Source organism: Marmota flaviventris, chromosome 2, assembly GCF_047511675.1.
Source record: "Marmota flaviventris isolate mMarFla1 chromosome 2, mMarFla1.hap1, whole genome shotgun sequence".
In the NCBI taxonomy this organism is placed as follows: Eukaryota; Metazoa; Chordata; class Mammalia; order Rodentia; family Sciuridae; genus Marmota; species Marmota flaviventris.
The window spans coordinates 64,468,338-64,487,021 of NC_092499.1; the positions used below are offsets into that span (position 1 = coordinate 64,468,338).

At 47.8% G+C, this 18,684-nt stretch overlaps 1 protein-coding gene across 1 annotated transcript; it reads left to right on the forward strand.

Moving 5' to 3' along the window:
- Positions 1 to 10,101: 10,101 nt before the first annotated feature.
- Zfp36l1 (ZFP36 ring finger protein like 1) lies at positions 10,102 to 15,418 on the forward strand. The gene is made up of 2 exons (XM_027929468.3): positions 10,102 to 10,300; positions 12,603 to 15,418. The coding sequence occupies exons 1-2, from the start codon at positions 10,244 to 10,246 to the stop codon at positions 13,560 to 13,562; spliced, it is 1,017 nt and encodes a 338-aa protein (XP_027785269.1). The 5' UTR covers positions 10,102 to 10,243; the 3' UTR covers positions 13,563 to 15,418.
- The last annotated feature ends 3,266 nt before the right edge of the window (positions 15,419 to 18,684 follow it).

An 18,684-nucleotide genomic window follows, 5' to 3' on the forward strand; every position in this document is an offset into this window, starting at 1 on the left:
GCATTTATTGTTTGTATTCTTTTGTAAAAAAAAAAAAAAAATTAGTTATAGATGGACACAATACCTTTATTTTATTTATTTATATATGGTACTGAGGATTGAACCCAGTGCCTCACATATGCAAGGCAAGTGCTCTCTCACTGAGCTATAACCCCAGCCCTATTGTTTGTATTTTTGATGGCTGTCCTTCTAACTGGAGTGAGAGGAAATCTCAATGTATTTGCATTTCCCTAACTGCCAACAATGTTGAACTTTTTTTCATAAGTTTGTTGGTATTCTACATAAGTTTGTATTTCTTTTTTTTATACTTAAAAAAATTTTTTTAGTTGTTGATGGACCTTCATTTAATTCATTTATTTATATGTGGTGCTGAGAATCGAACCCAGTGCCTCACAAATGCAAGGCAAGTGCTCTACCACTGAGCCACAAACCCAGCCCCTGTATTTCTTTCTTTTTGAGAATTTAGTTCATGTCTGTTTAGTTCATTTGCCCATTTATTAACTGGGTTATTTATTAAAACAGATGTCAATATCAATAAAGAGATGGAAAAATCTAAAAAGAAAGAAAAAATTCCAGAGCTGAAAAGTACACTGACTGAAATAAAAAATTCACTGGAGAAATTCAAAGACAGTTTTGAGGAGACAGAAGAAAAAATCAATTTAACTTGAAGATTGGACAGTGGAAATCATCAAGGCTAAGGAACAGAAAGAAAACAAATTGAAGAAAGCAAAGTCTAAGGGGCCCATGGGACACCATGAAGCAAACCAAGACACACATTTTGGGAATTTCAAAAGGAGAATAGAGAAGGAGAAGGAAAGGGGTGGAAAGAATATTTGGAGAAATAATAGATGAAAAGTTCCCAAATTTGATGAAAGACATCCAAAGTGCTCAACAATCTCCAAGTAAAATGAACTTAGAGACTCACTGAGGCACATTACAATCAAACTCAAAACCCAATACAAAAAAGAGAATCTTGAAAATAGCAAGAGAAAAGTGACTCACATTTAAGGGATCCTTAATGACATTATAAGTAGGTTTCTTATCAGACACTTTGCAGATCAGAGGCAGTGGGCCAATATGTTCAAAATGTTAAAAGGAAAAAAAATCTCATCAGACAAAAATCCTTTAGTGGGCAAACTTCCTTTAAAAGAGAGGGAGAAAGAGAGAAAGAGAAATAAGACATTTTTGAACAGACAGGAGCTGCGGGAGTTCATTACCACTAAACCTGCAAAAAATGCTCAAGGGGCTAGCAGTCTTAGATATGCAGGAGGCTGAGACAGGAGGATCCCTTGAGCCCAGGAATTTGAGGCCAACCTGAACAGAATAGCAAGACCCTGTTTAAAAAATTTTTTTTTTCAAGTGTATCCTTCAAAGTGGAATAAAGGATACCAGATAGCAACTTGAAGTCATACAAATAAATGAAGATCTCATAAAGGCAAATAGGTGGGAAATAATAAAAGTTAGTATCATTGTAACAATTTATAGCTCCATTTTTTTCTACTTTTTTTTTTTTTTTTTTTTTGTGGGGAAGCTACTAGCGATCAAACCCAGGGCCTCATACGTACTAAGCATGCACTATACCACTACACTATATCCGCAGTCTGCTTTCTATATGATGTAGGAGATTAATTTTAAAATAATTATTAATCATTTGTTTTCTACATAATTTAAGAGTATAACATTTAAAAGAATTATTAGAGCCAGGCAGGTTATGCACACTTGTAATTTGAGCTACTTGGGAGTCTGTGGAGGAGGGTCACAAAGCCAGTGCCGCAGTCTGGCTGGGCACAAAATAACCGAGCCGCCACGAGGCACTTGTAGGTTCAAACACGAACTCCTTTATTGCGAACTCCACCGGAACACCGCAAGAACTCAACGGGCACTCAAAGTAGCAGGCCGAGGCAGCAGGAGCCGCCCTATTGCCGGACAGCAGGGGTCCATATACAACTGAATACACAGCCTGCCCCAATCCAGCATCATCCAGTCACAGCAATTATACACAGCTTAACTTAATTATCATCATCTTAATGGCTTGCTGGCATCACCTCTCAACCACTCCTTCTGGCAATGCCAGGCGCCATCCCGACTCAGCTGTGGCTCTCAACAAATTGAGCCAGGCAGGTTATGCACACTTGTAATCTGAGTTACTTGGGAGTCTGTGGAGGAGGATCACAAGGCCAGCCTGGGCGATTTAGTGAGATCCTGCCTCAAAATAAAAAGATCTGGGGATGTAGCTCAGTGTTAGAGCTCCAAAGCATTAAGCAACTCAGTGAGACCCTGTTTCCAAATAAAATACAAAGTGGAGCTGGGGATGTGGCTCAGTGGTCAAGTGCCCCTGAGTACCAAAACAAAAAACAAAAATACCCCAACAAAACCCATAATCTCTGTGTTTTAAGTTGTTTACTATTTTGAGTAGTGTGATTAAATCTCACACTGTCCAGGTCCATCCTGCCCAGGAATCACTGTTTCATCAAGGGTAACCATGCGTCTATAACACCTACCTATTATTCACTTAGAAGCCATTTCAGTTATCAGATCAACAGTGGCAGTATCACAGTGCTTATATTCAAGTAATCCTTACCTAGTAGCCTAATATCATAATTTACCTTACTTTATTTCATCACATAGTCACTGTATCATCTCATACCACAAGAAGGGTGAATGTAATACAATAAGATATTTTGATTTTATTATAGCATATTGATTTAATTGTTCTAGTTTATTAATGTAATTGTTCTATGTTATTGATTTCTTATTGCTTAATTTATTAAACTTTATCAGAGGTGTATAGGTATAGGAAAAATCATATGTAATGTTTGATACTATCTGCGGTTTCAGACATCCATGGAGAAAGGGGACGGCTGTAGTAATGCGGAAAATGAGGGACAATATAGCTCTAAGGAAAATAAATAGTGAAATAACAGAATAAAGTCCCTCCTTATCGGTAATTACTTTAAATGTAAGTGGACTAAATTCTCTAATCAAAAGTCAGATTGGAGCTGGGGACAGTCATGTAATCCTCGAATGCCAGCTACTTGGGAGGCAAAGGCAGGAGGATTGCTAGTTTGAGACAGCTTAGAACACTTTCGCAAAAATCCTGTGTCAAAACAAAAAATAAAATGTACTAGGATATAGCTCAGTGGCAAAGCACCTCTAGATTCAATCCCCAGTACTATAAACAACAAACAAACAAACATAATGAAGCCCAACCAACCAACCAACCAACTAACCAATAAACAAAAAATGAACTGACAGAATGGATTTAAAAATCACGATCCAATTATATACTATTCACTCACTTCAGATCCAAAGACACAAACAGACTGAAAGTGAATGGACAGAAAAAGATATTCCTGGGGCTAGGGGTATAACTCAGTGGTCGAGCTTATGCTTAGCATGCACAAAGCTTGGAGTTCATCCCCAGCATGTACGTGTACACACACACACACACACACACACACACTGCAAATGCTAAGAGCAGATGATATAGTTTTAATTTTTTATTTTAATTTTTGGCAATAGGGATTAAACCCAGGTGAGTCCCATCCCTAGCCCTTTTAAATTTTTCTTTATTTTTTATTTTTTAATTTTGAGACAGGGTTTCATTAAGTTTCTGAGGCTGGCTTTGAACTTGTGATCCTCCTGCTTCAGCCTCCCTTATCACTGGGATTACAGGTGTGCACCATTGTGCCCTGCACATTATAGGCTTTAAATCCAAAAAAGGTTACAGATGACAAAGAAGGACATTATACATTAATAAAATGTTCAATAGAGCAAGAAGATAGAACAATTATAAGTATTTACATATCTAACAACTGATCTGAAAAATATACAAACTTTTAGAAGAAAACAGGAAATCTTAATGACCTGGGATTAAGCAAAGAGTTCTTAGTTGTGATACCAAAAGACAAAACTGATAAATTATACTTTATTGAAGTGAAACACTTTTTCTCTGTGAAAGGTACTTTGTTCAAGGATGAAAAAAGGTGCAGACTTAGAAAATATTTGGAATTCACACATCTGACAAGGAACTATCTACAATATATAAAAAACTCTCAAAACTCAACAGTGAGAAAATAAATGACCCAACTAAAAAAATGGACAAAAGACTTGAACAGACATTTCACCAAAGAATATATGCAGATGGCAATTAAACACATGAAAAAATATTCAGTATCATCAGTTATTAGAGAAATGCAAATTAAAGCCACAATAAGATATCTATCTCTACATATCTCTTAGAATGGTTAAAATAAAAAGTAGTAACAATTTTAAGTACGGAGGGTGTGAAGCAATTGGAACTCTCATATGTTTATACATTGCTGTTGGTGATACAAAATGGTAAAGCCACTGGGGAAAATGGTTTGGCAGTCTTTAAATTAATTCTAATATACACTTACCATGTGACCCGGATATCTCACTCCTACTTATTTATCCTAAAGGCATAAGAACTTATGCTCACACAAAAACCTGTACACCTTTTCTGGCAGTTCTATTTGTAATGGCCAAAAGCTGGAAATAATCCAAGTCCTTCAACAGGTGAATGGATAAACTATTGCATACTCATACTGTGAAATACTATTTAACAATAAAAAGAAATGAACTATTGATACAAACAACATGGTTAAATCTCAAAGGCATTATGCTGTGTGAATCATAAGTACTGTAATATTCCATGTATATGACACTGTGGAAAAGACAAAATTCCAGTGATAGAGAACAGATCAGTAGCTGCCAGAGAGTAGAGGGGGGGAGGGCATGACTACAAAGGGATGGTAGGAGGGAGTTTTTTGGGGATGATGGAAGTGTTCTATCCCCTGATGGTGGTGGTAGTTATATGAATCTATTTGTATGTTAACATTCATAGATCTACTACACCAGTCAGGTTTGGTATTACACACTATAATCTGAGCTATTTGGGAGGCTGAGGCAGGAGTATGGCAAGTTTGAAGGCCAGTCCCAGCAATTTAGCAAGATCCTGTCTTTTTTTTTTTTAATATTTATTCTAGATGGACACAGTATTCTTATTTTACATTTATGTGGTGCTGAGGCTCGAATCCAGTGCCTCGTGCATGCTAGGCGAGCACTCTACCACTGAGCCACAACCCCAGCCCTAAATCCTGTCTTTAAAAATAAAAGCAAAGCGCTCCTGGGTTTAATCCCTAGTACAAAAAGATAAAATCTGTACACCATTTTAATAGGTGTTTAAAAATAAAATTATAGGAATGAATGTGCCCTAAAACACTGAACTGACTACTCAATGAACATTCCATGAGAACATGAGAATAGATTCCTTATCTTGATGGGGGAGGTGGAGGTCAAGAATGTGTACAGAAGAAGTGATGCTTGAGCTGAGTTTTAAAGAATGATTTGGAATTTTTTCGGGCCAACAGGATTTTCATGTGCAAAAGCCCTGGGGCAGGAGGAAAATGGCTCATTTCCCTCTACAACTGACTAAAGCACAGGTAGTGCCCTAGGGGAAAGGGGGTTGGAGAAATAATTACAGAGTGAAAGTCAAGGCTGTAGGAAGAATCAGATTATGGCTGGGCTAGATGGTTTATGGGGGTAATCCCAGTGACTCAGGAATTGAGGCAAGACATCTCAAACTGAAGGTCAGCCTCAGTAATTCAGCAAGACCCTGTCTCAAAAAATGAAAAGGGCTTGGAGTGTAGCTCAATGGTAATGCACCTCTGGGTTCAACCCCTACAAAATCAACGAACAAAAACCCCACCAAAATCGAGTCAGATTATGGTAGACTAAGGGTTTGTTCTAGATAGGCCCAGGCAAGCAGGTGTGGGAGGTGAAGATGTGGGTTAGCCTGGAGACTTAACTCTCTGGAACATCTCTGCAGGGAAAGTATTAAAGCAATTGACCTAAGAATGAGTGTTTAAATGTCCCACTTCAAGGCGTTACACCCTCCCAGGTCTGGAGTTGGTTGGATTCTCCTGCTCTCTGAGCTGCAATCAAAGGTTCCAACACCACGCAGTGCTGCAGACAGTAGAGTCTAAACTGCCCTCTCCTAGGCCTCTGCCTGATTCAGGAGGATGAGTGATGCCCATTAACTGTTCGGAGGGCTTGAGGACTTTGAGATTGGCTTCTGCTGTCTATTCACAGTGCCCCAGGGATCTAGTTGTTTTCAGAAATACTGGTAACTATAACCAGGTATTTTTTAGCTAGGCAGCAAATTCCCATGGTTTCACCTTAACCCCTCCAGCTCTTCCCCAGGCTCACTTGAGTGCAGGAGTTAGAAGAAAAGCATGGGGGCTGGGGGGCTAAGGATGTGGCTCAAGCGGTAGCGCGCTTGCCTGGCATGCGCGGGGCGCTAGGTTCGATCCTCAGCACCACATAAAAATAAAATAAAGATGTTGTGTCCGCCGAAAACTAAAAAAAAAAAAAAAGTCTACAGCTAAAAATGACAAAGCCAAGATTTTGTTCCTGGATCCCGCTCCCCCCCACCCCGCCCTGACTAAAATGTCCCGTACCCGACCATTGATTACTAAACCTTAATGTTTGTTACCAGCAGGACATTTACCAAAAATGCAAATTCTTGGCCCCACCCCAGAGTGTGTCTGACTCGTTGGACCTAGGTTCAAGCTGAAGAATCTGCATTCTTCAAACATAATAGATGACCCTAATAGGTGACTCTAGGGGCCCGATTCGTCCTTGAGGCGGCCCCAGGTAGCAGAGATTGGAGGACGGGCGGGTCCTAATCCGAAGAATCTGGAAGATTTTGCAAATGACCTAAAGCTCTGGAGGAGGTGCAGCACCGTTGGGCTCTTGGGGAGCCGGTACACCGCAGGCCGCGGGTGACCCGCGGCGGCCGTCTGGGGGTCCGCGGCCCAGCGCTCACTCTCACCTGCCAGGTGGTGAGCCCAGGCTCCGGATCTGTGGATGAATACAGCAGCCGCGCCTCCTTCCTTTCGAGGACTTTCACTTTCCCCCTTTCACAAAACTTTACGGCCCCACCCCCACCCAAGCCGAGCTACCTGGCCCGCCCTCCGGAGCCTCGAGGGCTCGCTCCGAGCGAATGGGGCGCGCGGGGAAGGCCGGACGCGCGGAGGAGCGGGCCCACCGCCTCCCGGTCGGCGGCGGCAGTGCAGGCGAAGGCGCGGCCGCGCCGGGCACCGCGCGGGTAGGAGCTGGAGGGCGGGCCGCGGCGTGAAGGCCTCCCCGGCCGGGTCGCGACTCGCTGCGGCTCCTGCCAGCCCTCCTGCTGGGCACGTCCAGGAGGGGCCGCGGCCCGGGCTGCAGACCCCTGCCCCACCTGGGCGGCCGCGGCGTGGACGCCGGGTCAGCGAAGGGTTAAGGAGCTCGCCCCCTCCTCTCTGCTCCCTCACCCTTGGAAAGTCCCCTAAGTGACGTTTCCACCCGACAATTAAAAGAAGAGTTTAATTATAGAGACGGGCTCTGGGAGCTGGAACCAACCCGGGCGGTCGGCCGGGCCGGTAAACAACTCTCAGCGAGCTGGACGGGCCGGCCGCCGCCCGCGGAGCCCGCGCCCGAGAGCGGGGGAGGGGAGCCTGCCGGGAGTTGGACAAGCCGAGAAAATTCGAGGAATCGTTTTTCTGTTTGATAAAAACGACATTTTAGCCAGCCCGGGGCGCCGGGGCCCCGCGATGGTGTTCCTCGCCCAACCCACGGCCGCGGGAGGACAGCGGCGCCGCCCGGAGCACGCGGACAGTCCGCGCCCCATGGGGACCGGCCCTGGGCCGGGAAGGCGGCCCTGCCAGCCCCGGGTCCCCTTCCTCCTCGCTTCTCCACTCCCCTCCCGGGTCCCCCCAGCTGAGCTTCGCGAACACTCCTGAGTTAGATCCCGGCCTTTGGGGGTGGGGGGATTAAAAAAAAAAACCAACGAAATAACTTCACATCAGGACTCAGACGAACCTTGTGGTTTTAACGCGCACCCTGCTCTGTCCTGAAATCTGGAACTCATTACCTCATCACCAAGCAACTGCACTAAATGTCCCCCCCCCGCGCCCCACGCGCACACTTGTTGGAGCCGGGGAGAGGAACGAGCAAACATCCCCTTAAGAAAGAAACTTATACACGCGAGTGATTTAAATTAAGGTGGATGGAAGTTATTTCCCTTTCTGGCGCTTGCCAGATTTCAAGAAAAGATGAAAAATGGGAGCTGGGGGGGGGGGTAGTGTGGAGAAGCAACAGGCGGCTGGACAGCAATGGCAGAAAAAGGGGCAGCAGCGTGATTAAAAATGGGGGCCATCGATTCAAGTCAGAGGAGGCATAAATAAAAGCAGGACCCGTTGTGAATCACGAAAGTTCGTGGCTGCAACAGAAGTTGGGTGTTTCGCAAAGTTGGAAAAACAATTGGTTCCTAAAACAGTTGTGATTTGGAAGGTTTCCCTGGGTTTGCCCAGTGGTTGACGAATAAATAAGAAATGCAGTAGTGGTTGTGTGCGTGTGTGCATGTGTGTGTTTGCGTGTGTGGATGTGTGTGTGAGTGTGTGCATGTGAGTGTGTGCATGTGTGTGTGTGCTTGTGTGCGTGTGCTTGTGTGCGCGCGCGCGCGTGTGTGTGTCTGTGTTTGTTGGGGGGTGCGACTCGAGCGCTGTGCACCGCCCGTCCCATCCTTTCCAAAGAAACGTGCCCATAATGGGGTGACCTAATTACATTGCAATGGAACTCGCTCGCAGCCACTCGGCTCGCGGGGTTTCATAACCGACCCGGCGGCCTCCAGTGCTGGGAAGAAACGTGCGAGGGCCGAGGAGGCGGCCCTACCCGCGATTTCCGCTTAGGTCTTCACTCCAGGGCCAAGGCGCGGGGAGCGGGTGGGGGACACGTTAACAACTTTGTATTTGGGAGAACGAGGGGTGGGGGATTCGAACTTAATAAGAAATCAACATATATCGTTTTAAAAAGAGTAACAATTCATTGCGGGCCCTTCGGTTTCATGGCTTCTATGTCCCCTCCCCCCAAAACAGCATAGGGTGACAAGCCATATGTTCCGTTCTCGTGGTGGCGGGAGAGAAGTAACAATAAGTTAAAAAGTGTCGCCTCCCCCACTTCTTTACCGAAGTAACTTTTTTTTTCACTGTTCTAACGTCTGGGGTTTTGTGTGGGGAGGAGGAAAGTGGTTCGTTGCTCAGTGGATTTTTTTTTTTTCTTGAGGGGCGGAAGAGGTGCCCACGAAAGAGTCAGGGTTTTCTGTATTTAAAAAGTTTAAAGACTGGATCCATGTAAGAAACGCCACGCCTAGGTCTGCTAAAATCACCAACCTTCCCGGGCGGTGGTCTTTTTCTCAACGCACCCCCCCCTCTCGTCCACACCCGGGGAGCGCCGGCTGCCTGGCGGGAGCGAGTGTAGACGCGTGCGGCGAGCTAAATCGTGCCGTGCTCGCCCCCGCCAAGCTAGATCCTCCCAGGGGGGAAAAAAAAAGTTTCTCTATTCCCCCCACTCCTCGGCCTGGAGGGAAAAAACATCCCATAAAACCCTAGACTTGAACGTTCTGGCGGCTCCAAATTTCCAATCCCCTGGCCCGGCGGAGCGAGAAGTCAGGGAAAGGTAAGTGGTGCCGGCCCTTGGAGAAGTTTCAGTGGAGACTAGCTCAAGATGGAAACCGCAGCCCGGGCACTCAGGACAGGCTGCAGCTCCCGCTTACAAAAAGAGAAAGTCGAGCCCGCCTTCCTGCCCGACAAAAAACAACAACACAACAACAAGAACTCCGAAGGGGGTGGAATGAGTGATGTCACAGAGCCGCGCTCCGAGGCTGACAAAGGGGGGGCGAGCCCCTCCCCCTCTGCGCCGCGCGGCCCCAGGGAGGGGCGCCCAAAGCGCCGGGGAGCTGAGCCCGCCGACTCGAAACTTTTCCTCTTTAAGAAAAAAAGTTGTGCGCGGCTCGGAGTGGGTTTTTTTTTTTTTTTTTCCGCCTTCTTTCCTCGTCTCCCCTCCCCCTTCTTCCTTTTGAAAGTTTCTTCCCTTCCCAGCTCCCCCGCCCCCCCCCCCCGCTTGACCGCATGGCTGATTCAACCTCAGTGTCAATCAACTTTTTTTCCTCCTCTTCCTCATTTAAATAAGTTTAAAGCTCCTCCTCCCCCCAGCCCACCAAATCTGAAACTTTATAAATTGGGCTTTGCGCGCCGCAGCCCGGGAGAGTCAGAAAGGCGAGGGGCGCCGGGAGCAGGCGTGTGGGACTCCAGACCGGAGAGCCGGAGGCTGCGCCTTCCCTGCACCGGGACCTTCACGACACACCAGATCCTCGCGCCCCTGCCCCGTGCGAGCTCCCACGATGACCACCACCCTCGTGTCTGCCACCATCTTCGACTTGAGCGAAGTTTTATGCAAGGTAAAGTGGAGCGGAGATTTTGAGTCTTTTTCTTTTGCTTAAAAGAAGAACTCCTGAAAGTTCGGTTCTTGGGAAGCAGGGGGTAGAGGGTAATGAAGGGAGATGGCTCTTCTCTCCGCCCGCATTTCCCCACTTTGAAGGAATTTGACCGTGTCCTCTTCACTCTTTGAGTTTCAACAGTTCCCGGTGCGGTTACATGTGAATCTGGGGAGTTTTTGGGGGGGCGAAGTTTGTGAGGCGGGGCTCTTTGGGGGACTGGCCGGGATTAGGACAAGTTTTGGGCGACATAGTGTGCTGCTTGAGTTGAGGTTTGCTGGACTAGTTGGTTCCTCTGTGCGCGCTCTGGGTCTCTGTACCGCCGGCAGGGGTTCGATACTGTTCAGCTTCTTTGCCGGCCCTTGAGGGTGGGGTCCCTCGGGGAAGTGAGTCTCGAGATGATGTGGGAGATTTCTCTCTCTGCTTTGGGGAAGCTGGAGATCTGCAAGGAAGAAAAAGGCCAAGAGTTAATTCATGAAGATGTAGCAAAGCAAGTTTGCAGTAGGACTTGTGACCACCTCAGCTCAGCTGGGCTTCCTCCCGCGATAACAGATCACGGTGCAAATTTTGGGAATGAAAGTGGGTTGACCTGCTTACCTGTGTTGCCAGGCACCGCTCCTGGTGGGCCGGGGGATGCGTGACAAAATGCTGCTTGAGCTCTAAGAATACCCCTCCAATAAGGATTTCGGGGCCTTTTTCAGCCGGGTAGCTTGTCAGCTGAAAACAAGTTTTAAAGTCGGAATGCTCCAGGAGTGTGTACATAACAAAAGCCTATGGATGCTGTTAAAATTTTTTCCCCAGCCCTCTACCCCGTATTTGAAAGGGTGAAGCTGCTAGGCTACTTTTTAATTGGTGAAGTGTTTTGCCTTCTCTTAAACAGGTCGGGTCATGTTGCTCTCTTTTCCCAGCTTGCTGCTTCTGTAGGCGCAGCTGCCAAGGCCCCAGGGCTGCAGGGTTGGGGTGCAGGGACGCTGATTTAGCTGAAGAACAACATCAGAACTTGGAATTTTCAGCTTCCTTCCTTCCCTGCCTTCTCTAAAACACCACTAGCCAGGGCGGCTGCCTGAGCTCAGGGCTCTTCTTTTCCTTGCTCTCCAGTTCTTTGATCTATTTCTCTTTTTTTCACCCCCTCCTCCCACAGGATTTTTTAAATGAACCTCATTGTTGAGAACCAGCTCTCCACTGGGTTCCTGTAATCCGCTCGGTGGGGTGGTTGTGGTTACAGATTCCCGATCCCCTGCTGCTGATCCTTAGGGACCAACTTTAGAATTTGCACAATGACACCCACATGGGTGGGGAACCATCCCTCAGGTTCCCCACTGGCACCCTTTCCAAATCTTAGGTACAGTTTGGGCAGGTGACCAAGGCCCAGTTGGAACAGAACCCTGCCTGTGGTGCCCCCTACTCCCCCCGCCCCCCAGTCTTCTAACTACCACAGGGTGGGTGGGTGGGTTTGGAACTTTCCTTTTCCTTTCCTTCCCATCTGCAGCTTTGCAGTTCTAGATTAAACACTGGCACTCCTACCCAAGCCTCTCTTTTTTCAGCCTGGAGACCAAGTGCAAAGGCATCTTCCCAGTGAAGGGGGTGCGGAAAGGTGGGAGATAAGACTGTCCAGGGTACCCCTTCCAGGAGCTGTGAGTTCAGGCATCGCATCTCTCTCTAACAACCTCAGACCAGGCCCTCCCCCCAGCAAAAAAAAGTACAGGCAATCTAAAAACCTGTTGCCAGAGGAAGGGAACACTCCTGAAGAAGGAAGCTGAGTCTTGGGCCGGGTTGTGGAGGAAGGGGCTATCAATTGAGCAGGGGCTGATTGAGAGGCTTGGCTCAGGTGTACTCTTCTCTCTGGGATTTGCCCTGTTGTGTTGTGTGTGTTTGTGTGTGTGTGTGTGGGGGGGATCTAGAGAGTTAGCCTTGTGAGATATTCTGGGTTGAGGAATCTATTTGGGAGGCAAAGAAGTTGGATTTCATAGATAAAAATGATAGCATTGGTGATACAGGATATGAAGGTTCACACATAAAATAATTGTCACCCAGGCCAGGATTTTGTGATTTCTTATGCATGGGGCCAGAATAAACCCAGGTGGCTGGTGTGTGGGAGAAAGGGAAGGAAGGGGGTTCAGGAGCAAAGGTGGAGGTGGTTCTTTAGAGCAACTGGACATTTCTGATCATGGAGGGGGTTCTTAGCACCTTAGAAGGGTGCCCTTCTCTGGCCTTGTGACCGTCCTCCCTCACTAACCATCTTTTCTCTTCTCTCTCTTCCCTCCAGGGTAACAAGATGCTCAACTACAGTACTCCCAGTGCAGGTGGCTGCCTGCTGGACAGGAAGGCAGTGGGTACCCCTGCTGGTGGAGGCTTCCCTCGGAGGCACTCTGTCACCCTGCCCAGCTCCAAGTTCCACCAGAACCAGCTCCTCAGCAGCCTCAAGGGTGAGCCAGCTCCGGCTCTGAGCTCTCGGGACAGCCGCTTCCGAGATCGCTCTTTCTCTGAAGGGGGTGAGCGGCTGCTGCCCACCCAGAAGCAGCCCGGGAGTGGCCAGGTCAACTCCAGCCGCTACAAGACGGAGCTGTGCCGCCCCTTTGAGGAGAACGGTGCCTGTAAGTACGGGGACAAGTGCCAGTTCGCCCACGGCATCCACGAGCTCCGCAGCCTGACCCGCCATCCCAAGTACAAGACGGAGCTGTGCCGCACCTTCCATACCATCGGCTTTTGCCCCTATGGGCCCCGCTGCCACTTCATCCACAACGCTGAGGAGCGCCGCGCCCTGGCCGGGGCCCGGGACCTCTCCGCTGACCGTCCCCGCCTCCAGCATAGCTTTAGCTTTGCTGGGTTTCCCAGTGCCGCTGCCACCGCCGCTGCCACAGGGCTGCTGGACAGCCCCACGTCCATCACCCCACCCCCCATCCTGAGCGCCGATGACCTCCTGGGCTCACCTACCCTGCCCGATGGCACCAATAACCCCTTTGCCTTTTCCAGCCAGGAGCTGGCAAGCCTCTTTGCCCCTAGTATGGGGCTACCTGGGGGTGGCTCCCCCACCACCTTCCTCTTCCGGCCCATGTCTGAGTCCCCTCACATGTTTGACTCTCCCCCCAGCCCTCAGGATTCTCTCTCGGACCAGGAGGGCTACCTGAGCAGCTCCAGCAGCAGCCACAGTGGCTCAGACTCCCCCACCTTGGACAACTCAAGACGCCTGCCCATTTTCAGCAGACTTTCCATCTCAGATGACTAAACCAGGGTAGGGAGGGACCCCTCAGCCTCCACTCCCCTCTCCCCACACCTACACCCCAATACCCTCACCTCCCTACCCACCCCATTCCCCACAACCCCTACATTAACAAGGTTAAGCTCAACCCCTTCCCCCAGAACCTTGGAATGCTCCCCCCTCCCTCTTTTTACCCTCCTAACATAAGGACAAGTCAATTTGTCAGTAGCTTCCTCTGGCTTGAAACCCCTCCCTCAATTTTATCGCCCACTCACCACGCATAACAGACAAGTCCCATATTTGTCAGTAGATGCCTTTTTTTTTTTCCGGCTTAAGCCTTAAGTGCCAAATCACAAAAGAAAAAGCAGTAACAGTTTACAGAAGCAACTTAGTGCCTTGTTATCTAACTTTGTCACTGTGACTACATTACCTCTTCAGCGCCAGGGGGCACCCGTGGGCCTCCCTGAGCCTCTGCCCATGGGAGGGGGAGGGGGGAGACCCAGAACCAGCAGCTCCCCCCACTGGCGACACAACTGCACCTTCCCTTCCTTCAGTCTCCCACACACTTCCTCCTCTTCCGGTAGAGAGTTGCCCCCTCCCTTAGGAGAATTGTTGCTGGACTTGGGTTTTTGGGGAAACTTGTCTGGACATTGAAAATCTTTTTTTTTTTTTCATCCCAACCCGAACCCCTGTTGACTAATCTTGCCTGGGTTTGTGTAGGTCTGCAGGAAGGAAGGCTGAAAAAGCGGATGAAGATTTTGATATAAGTGGGACTTTTGTGATTTAATCTTTTTTTTTTTTCTTTTTTTTAAAGTGGGGAGGAAGGGGAAGCTAGATGGACTATGAGAGACTTGATTTTGGTGCTAAAGTTCCCCAGTTCATATGTGACATCTTTTAAAAAAAATGACAACAACAACAAAAAAAGAGAAAAGCTTAAAAAAAAAACATGTAAGGGGTGAGCAGTTAATGGTATTCATTCCACATACAATATCTGTGTAAAACGATTTCCTGTAGAAGTAGCTTTAATGGTTTTTGCTCTAGAATACCGTAGGTTGACCCTTAGAGCACTCACGCCATGCTTTTTTCCCTGGGTTTTAAACTTCATATAACTTTCAGAAATTGGAGAGCAAAAATTTTGCTTGTCACTGCACATCAATATAAAAAAGCTTATTTAACTTATCAAAACGTATTTATTGCCAAACTATGCTTTTTTTTTGTTAATTTTGTTCATATTTATCGGGATGACAAATCCATAGAATATATTCTTTTATGTTAAATTATGATCTTCATATTAATCTTAAAATTTTGTGACGTGTCTTTTTCCTTTTTTTTCCACAGTTTTAATATATTATTCTTCAACAACATTTTTTTGTAACTTTACACTTTTTTTTGGTTATTTTATTTTAAAAAAATGAAAAATTAATTTAAAAAAATGCAAAAAACTGTTGGATTATTTATTTTAGAAATTCCCCCCTTTGTGTTGGACTGCAAATTGAGTTTCTTTCTCTTTAGGCCTTTCACAGGTAGGACTGAGAATGTATGTAAAAGTTCTGTGACAGTATAGAAGGAAAACGACTTTATGTATAGCTTCTAAAAGGGAAAAAAAAAAAAAGAGAGAAACCCTTTGACTTCCACGTGCCCATCTCAAGACATTCCGCTCGCAGATTTGAGGTTCTGGATTCCAGGTTTGGAGTTTTCCAATGTTAGTGTAAACAGAACTGGCGCACACACACATTAAGATGAATGTAATTATTATTCCTCTTGCTGGTCACTACCGTCGCTTTCTATTTCTCTTTCTTTGTGTGAATTTATTTAAAAGAAAAAAAAACTTTTTGTAACGACTATTTGCAGTTTAAAATCAATAAACCCCGTTTTTCAAGAAACTGATCGTGAGGCTGGTCTTTCCTTGGTTTGTGGTTTGACTTTGCCAGGAGGGTTCGCCTGGTACCTTGTGTTGGTAGGAGGGGCAGTGGTTGGCCTCTTCTGGCACTTGATAGCTGAACCTGTAGCTCCCTTTGAGCTTTAGTGGGGATGGAGGGGGCTGCGGGTGGAAGTTGGTTGGTTGGTTTGTTTTTTCTTTGCAAAGGAATCTACTTCCTGCTATATTGCTTCAGTGAGCCACAGCTCAGGGCCATCCGGCAGTCTCTGGTTAACCTGTGGTCTTCACTCCTTTGGGCAGTGGTTGGGGACCCAAAATACTGGAGAGAGCCCATGACACACCAGCAGGCCTGGCTTGGAGCAAGTTCTTCTGTTTAGATGCTTCAGGTTCATTTTCCCCACAGGAGTTGACCAAGTCTTAAGCTCTCAACAGCTCCCTGGGAGGGTGTGAGGAAGCATTGCAGGCCTGGTGAGGGGCTCAGTCACATACCTGGGTTGGTGTCTGATTTGGAGGGCTATTGAAGAGAGTTATTAGCATTGACCAACAATAGGAAGTTGCCAATAGCTCCCACCACCTTAACCCTAGTTACACCTGCTATGCTAGACAAAGCATGGTAGCATGGTATGGTGAAGGGTTTCCCTTGGTTAGAAGCTCCCCAGCCAGGACCAGATGACCACGAAAAAGTGATGATTTACCTGCAAAGGGGAGTTGGACTTCTCTTTTGGGGAGACAGAGAGACGGCTGATTTGAGTTGCCTTTGGTTCCTTGCACTCAGGAGGTTGGGGGGGCTAAGCCGAATTTCCCCCTTGATTCCACTAGGCCTTTCTCAAAGGCCTGTGGCCGACATTGTTCAGGCCAGCTGTCCCCAAGATTCTGCAGCTCTGCATCCTCTGGACTCTTACCTCTTTGGTCAGCAGGTATTACTGGGGAGCAGGAGTGAGAGGTAGGAAATAGGAACTACTTCCTGTTCCAGGATAGGGGCTGGTGGTGCAGGGAGAGGACAGGTAACCCTTCCTGGGACCAGAGTGAACCTAGGCCTGTTGCACCCTAAGAAGGGAATGAGGGGTGTGTGTGTGTGTGTGTTTGGGGGGTGGTGGTTGATCTTTCTCTGACTAAAAGTAAAAACATTTAATCTTAGTTTACCTTGCACCCATTTCCTGCAGGCACATGTTAGTGAGTGGCAGATATCTTTCTAATTCCCCCTCTTGTGACACTGGTTGGGTTTTAGGGGGTGTCTAGGCCAGTTAGTTAGATAACAAAGATTCAGGCACTGACTCTGAAGGCCCTGGAGGGGCGAGGCTGGCTGTAAAGGCAAGGGGAGGCTCCCCCATCCCCTGGGGAGGCTGGCTGTCTGCAGGCCTTAACCCTAACCCTTCCTAAGTGCCTTCATGAAGAACATACAGGGTGCCCAGGCCCAGAGCCTGATTTCCTACCATCTAGATCTTAAAAGGGAAAGGAAATAGTCGAATCCTTTCAGGGCCATTACTTCCCCTCCACAGCAGCCCCGTGCTCTAGGCCCCGGGAGTCCAGGGAGGTGTGGCCCAGAGCTGGCAGGAGACCTGTGACTCTGAGCTCCTCCACAGCTGGGGAGGATAGGAACCATGGCCAGGGAGCTGAAGATGAGGCCCACACTAAGGGGAATGTTGTGGAAGGGCCATATCCTGCTTTGTTGGCCAATTTCTTGGGTCCAAAGCCTCCTTTCCACCCTCTGCCCAGGACCCCGGGGAATCTCTGGTTTGGGGCCCTGTGTGAAGTCTCCCCTGGGTGGACAAGGCCTCTGGCTGCTGGTTATGTAACCCATGGTCTGGCTGTTGGCTGAAATTTTGAAGCAGCTTGGCCATTGGTCAGTGACTTACCCTTCCTGGTCTAGAGGCCTCATTGGCAGGAGGAAGGTGGGTGCCTACTAGACCTCAGTGACACTCTGGGGGAAAGGATGGCCTTTGAGGGCCAAAGAGAATCTGGGGCTGACTTAAACTGGGCTTTGAAGTTAAATGGATCATGAAGTCCTGGCAACTGAAGTGGAGGGAGGGTCACGACAGGAGGAAGGGATCCATGGCTTGAAAGAAGAGGTGCTGGAGCCTGGGACCAGGGCTCAAGTCCCAGCTCTTGTTATACCAACTTGTGCTTTGAACAGATAGCCAGACCTTGAACTTTTCTAGCTGTAGCTCCAGAGATTACGATGAGGCTCAAGTAATGACATCAGTAATGACAGCTTTTCTTAAATGCTTGGTAGTCTTTGTGTGCATTAACTCAAAAGTTCATAATGACCCCATGGAGGAAAGTCCTAAAGCATCCCCATTTTACATATGGAGAAATTGGGGTACAGAGAAGTTCATTAACACAGTGAGAGAGTGTCAGGACTTGAACCCAAGCAGACTAACTTCATCATTGTATGTTCCCACTGTGCCATGTAGTGCCATCGGCTGGCACACTGAAGACACCGTCCCTGTCGCTCAGCAACTGCAAATTCACCAGGGCTATTTCTCATCTCTGTTGGCCCTGGGTGGCAATTCTGCAGGACTGGAGAGGCAGCCAGTTGGATTGGGTCACTCTGCATATACCCCTCATGTCCTCTGAGGCTCTGGATTGGTGTGTTTAGAGGAGGGTTCCTGGGAGGAGTGGATAGGCCCTCCCCTTGGACTTTCCCCTTCTCTTGCTGGGGGTAGCTTCTGTTAATGATCACCAGAGCAAAGAGTGCCCCAGGGCACCTTGGAGAGTTAGTCCTGTGTCTTTCCTCCCCTGGGGTCCCCCACCCCTGCACACGGCCAACCATTTGATCATGTCTGGCTGGACTGGCTGGAATGCTACCTGAGTTGGGTGGGTGAGGAAGTGGCGGGCCCCTGGCCGCCCCTTTGCTGCCTTGAGGATGAGCCTTGTAGGCCTGCAGGATTCAGAGTGGGAAAGCAGGACAAAATCTTGCTATTACTTGAGGTCAGGCCAGCACTGGAGGCTATGGAGAAACCTGGCCTGAGGGCCTACAGTGCTTTCTGGGAGAGTTCCAAATGGTTATATCTGAGTTACTGTCACGGACAACTCGTCTCTGAAGCACTAGGGCAGGGGCTGCCCATGAGAGCCACCGATGGCCAGGGGAGGAGGATGCCTCCTACTCGTTTAGGCTATTTGCAGTTGTTTCGAAATGTTGGCAAAGCTGTAGTCTCAAGGTACAGGGCTGTGAGTGACGACTGTACCTGCCCCATCAGCTTGAGATACAAAGCAAATAAATATCAGAAATGGCCAAACCTAGGGCAGGTTGTTTCTGACTCCCACACT

Coding starts and splice junctions, on each gene's coding strand:
- Zfp36l1 (XM_027929468.3), top strand. CDS start 10,244: ATGACCACCACCCTCGTGTCTGCCACCATCTTCGACTTGAGCGAAGTT. Junction 10,301..12,602: donor TGAGCGAAGTTTTATGCAAG/GTAAAGTGGAGC, acceptor TCTTCCCTCCAG/GGTAACAAGATGCTCAACTA.